The 4285-nt window shown below is 31.8% G+C and overlaps 1 protein-coding gene across 1 annotated transcript; it reads right to left on the minus strand.

The window, feature by feature from the left end:
• Window positions 1-463: 463 nt before the first annotated feature.
• Window positions 464-3634, minus strand: LOC136235883 (uncharacterized). The gene is made up of 7 exons (XM_066025964.1): window positions 3553-3634; window positions 3259-3468; window positions 3085-3183; window positions 2906-3004; window positions 2530-2835; window positions 982-1016; window positions 464-695 (listed from the first exon to the last, which is right to left on the minus strand). Exons 2-5 carry the CDS (start codon window positions 3316-3318, stop codon window positions 2764-2766), a joined length of 330 nt encoding a protein of 109 aa, XP_065882036.1. The 5' UTR covers window positions 3319-3468; window positions 3553-3634; the 3' UTR covers window positions 464-695; window positions 982-1016; window positions 2530-2763.
• Window positions 3635-4285: the final 651 nt, after the last annotated feature.

A 4285-nucleotide genomic window follows, 5' to 3' on the forward strand; every position in this document is an offset into this window, starting at 1 on the left:
ACCGTCGTTGTTAACTGATTTCACCGTCGTTATTAAGACGTATTAATGGGTGAATAAACGGTCATTATTCACATAATTCACTGTCGTTATTATGACCTTTTAATGAGTGAATAAACGATCGTTATTTCCGTTCTTCACCGTCATTATTATGAAACGTTAATGATTGAATATACGGTCGTTATTTCCAAAAACCACCGTCATTGTTATTATACTTTAGCGAGTGAATAAATTGTCGTTATTATAACCTTTTAATAAGAAAATAAACCGTCGTTATTTCCAATTTCTACCATCATCATTATAACATTCTCACGAGATAATAGACCGTCATTATTTCTATATGTACTGTCATTAGAAGTGATATTTTACAACTAAGAGATCAGTAATTATATCATGAATTAATGTGTTGTGACACTAGAATCATCTAAATACACAATAAATACAAATTCAATAATTGAAACGTAAATTCAATAAAATATAAACCAATTTGTCATTTAACAAGATTGAAAATAAAAGTGCAAAACTATGAACTGAAATGTGTTCTTGTTCTTTCTAAAATAGGAAAACAAATCATCTTGTTTCGTACATTAATATGATATAATCAAAGGCATATATAATCTCCATTAAAGCTACTTCAATAGTTTGTTCCAAATCTCATCCCAGAAGAATAATCCAACCGAACAGAACAATTAGCTCTGCTGTTACAAATGTAAACATCCAATAATAAGGGAAAGGTATAAGAGAAAAGAATAAGCAAAGACTTAGACAAAGCGTATTGGTCTATATTAGTAAGATGGACCAAAATAAACATTATTGGCATAATATTGAACATTATTGGTCTATATTAATCATATACTCCTATATTATAAGGTAATAAAGTTTGAAGATAAATAAACCTCAAGTACTTTTTCACTGTCCATACTTTTTCTTTTGTGGGTGAAATTAAATATATACTAAAACTCTCAAAGTAAAACAAAAACTTACTTGAATTTTGGGGAATAAATGAGTAGCTAAACGCCCTGGAGAAAGAAAAAATGAACTTAAAATTAAAAGATCTAATGTAAAATATTATGAACTAATTTTCTGCCACATGTTATACATCATGAAAAAATGCCTATAAATAATTAGACAGAATAAACAAGAGAATATGAGACATGTAATTACCAAATCATGCATCAAGAGTAAAAACTGTAAAAATGTATATTAGAATAGAAATTACAGCCTATTAAATCCTTAGCAACATAAGCATTCAATTTGCATTAACTTGATCACCCTGTAAACTATCATTCATTAATTCAAGGGCAAAGTACAAAAATAAACGCTATTGTTAGGGCCATTTTCAAGCAATAAACTATGAGGATTAAAGGTTGTCAAATAGGTACATTGAGGTTTATATCAAGTTTTTAATGTGCAACAATGGCTATTGAAATAAATTATTTGATTCAATCCAGCTAATTTCCAAGTTAAACTCAAAAAAGCACCAAATCTTAGACAAACATAAAGCTATGGAAAAATCCAACTGAGAAAATTTAAATTCCTTACTCTATCCAATAATCGATGACAAATCAAACAATCTCATGTTGTTATTGTTATTACTAGGCTCAGCAAGTTACATGATGAAAATTGTGTGTTTAGCTCAAACATAAACTCAAAACACACAATAACGCAAAACTGTTAACCCAAAACTGAAGCAAAAATTAATTGAAAATTTAAAGCAATTGAATTTTGATAGCCTGAACATAGTTTTTAAAACCTGGGACAACTTAATTTCTTCTACAAATTTAGAGCTATTTGCTTATAGTTAAGTTTTTAAGTTTGTATTTGGGTTTAGTAATTTGTTTTCATATAAATTGTTTGCATTAAATTGTAAAACGCATCCCACAGCCAAACAAAATCTCAGAACTCAACTCTACTAACGAAAAGTCAGATTGTTATGTAATTTATGCATTGAAACTAAAATAATCAGCATCAAATATATCCCACGTGATTTTTGCACCAGATTAAAACAACAATTAAGAGGGATATGACATTGAGACACATGATTTTTTTCTTTTTACAACAACAGTACACTAATGAAAATCTAAGCACACAAAGCATGAAGAAAAGCAAGGATAATAGACATAGTATCATTTCATTTCAAACTTCTCACTTTACTTCAAAACTCGATATCACCAGTTAGCTCTTAAACAAACTTTGGCAGAAAACAAAAATAATAATGCATCCCTAAATCCATTAAAAAAACACACAAAAATGAAAAGAATGTGAATATAAAACAATCCAAATTAACACCAACTAGATTCTTTTATCATTGAACTAGCACACACAATTTTTTCCCTATATTCAAGCACATTTTCCTACAAATAATTAGACAGAAACAGTCAACTAATATTGAGAGAACGCACATTCATATCCTTTGTATATCAATCCTTGAAAGCACTAATAAGAGACCTTATAAGGATGACACTTTATCTAGAGTAATGATGCAACCAAGCTTAAGTAACAATATAATGAAATTAGAGGATATGAATGTACCTTTTGATGCTCATCATTAGTATTTGATGAAGTATTTGTATCTGAGTGTTCCACACGTTCATTCTCCACTTGGACTAATCGATTTTCAATTTGCTCTAAACGATCCATAAGCTTACGGTTTTCCTCTTCCTTATCATGAAGCTTGGTCTTGAGTTCTTCGATTTGAGAAGTACTTTCAAAATGTTTTCGCTTCAAGCCACCTCCATAACCAAAGACACGACCATGGCGTTGTCGTCAGAAGCACCTTTCCACAACTTGTAAATTAGTAAGAGTTGGCTCTGACTCCATTGTCATCTTTAGTTCATCCTACAAATTTTAATTATGTCAAATATAATAAATATAATTCAATGGGATGACTTGACAAATTGGAACTTACATATTTTTTTCTTGTTTCTGGTTCAACTATGTTTTCATCAATCTTTCGAGTTTTAACAAAGACTTCTCTTACATCTGGAGGGTTGCCGTCTTTGCCTCCCTATAAAATGATTACAAATTAATAGAAAGGAAATATTGATAATCAAACTAATGAAAATTTTGAAAGAGTGGTGAAAATACCATTTCATATATCACTTCCCTATGAGGCTTGCTTCCACAACGATGCATATGCATACTTTGTTGACAAGCCCTGTTCTGAGAATTTCTTATGCTTATCTCCTATGAAATTACACCACCGACATCAAATTGAAAACCTTGTTAACTAAATTAGATTTAAGATGCACAAAATCATACCAGAAACTTTGCTGTATAGAATACGTTATTTACTAGCCATTCCCAATCTTTTGAATCCATGCCTTTAGCCACATTTTTCAAAGCCTCCACCTTACTTTCACAAGTCTTCACATACTTTTTATTCAATTCTGCCCTCTAATTTCCCCACAGTTCCTTCATATGCTCTAAGGTGTGAAGATAGTACGACTGGATATCAGGATGTTTAAAATACTCCTACATCAAATTGATTATAGCCAATATTATTAAATATATATATTGAAATAGTTTAAATTGATTAGTGTTGAAACTACTTACTGTAACTGTGTCCCACATGTGCTTTTTTGTGACATCACTTATATCCATCCATGTTTGTACCCGTACAGGACAAATATGTCAATTACGTACAATCTTCCCTAAATGCCTCGACCAATACTTCTGATTCTCTCCAACGCCACGATTGTTGTAGAAACTGTTGAACTACGCTTCGAACGATCAATCAACCACACAGAGAAACAAAGTACACAAAGATCACAGATTGGATCTTGAAACAACAATCAAAAGAATACACACAGAATTTACCCTGGTTCGGCTTAACTGCCTACATCCAGCAACTTCACTAATCAATGGAGATTACAACAAGATTGAAACAGTTTCTCCTTTTCCAGAAACTCTCGTGTTTTCCCAATCCCCAATTCAGATTATCACAGTGTACACTTATGACTTAGTCTAAGAATCTCTCGTATAAAACTACTTCCCAACCCAGACCTTTTATAGCCTTTACAAGATTGTGAAAATACCCAAAATATCCTTACTCAAAATGTACTAACTCAGCAAGACCTACTGACCAGTGGTAACACAGCAAGACCATGTTGACCTGTATTATCACCTCAGTACCATGCTGACCACAGCCATGCTGACTTGATAACTCAGCATTCCGACTTCTTGATTTTACTCTTGCTGACGGGTTGACTTACAATTACGCTGACTTGTTGACTCAGCATCATCATCAGCAAGTGATAGAAAAACAACGACTTACAATCTCCACCTT

The sequence above is a fragment of the Euphorbia lathyris genome, chromosome 7, assembly GCF_963576675.1.
Source record: "Euphorbia lathyris chromosome 7, ddEupLath1.1, whole genome shotgun sequence".
Taxonomy (NCBI): Eukaryota; Viridiplantae; Streptophyta; class Magnoliopsida; order Malpighiales; family Euphorbiaceae; genus Euphorbia; species Euphorbia lathyris.

Excerpts from the sequence above, each read along its gene's own strand:
- LOC136235883 (XM_066025964.1), bottom strand. The coding sequence starts at position 3,318 with ATGGATTCAAAAGATTGGGAATGGCTAGTAAATAACGTATTCTATACA. Across the intron at positions 3,184-3,258 it reads TCTATACAGCAAAGTTTCTG|GAGATAAGCATAAGAAATTC; the intron begins GTATGATTTTGT and ends GTAATTTCATAG. Across the intron at positions 2,836-2,905 it reads CAGAAACAAGAAAAAAATAT|GATGAACTAAAGATGACAAT; the intron begins GTAAGTTCCAAT and ends TAAAATTTGTAG.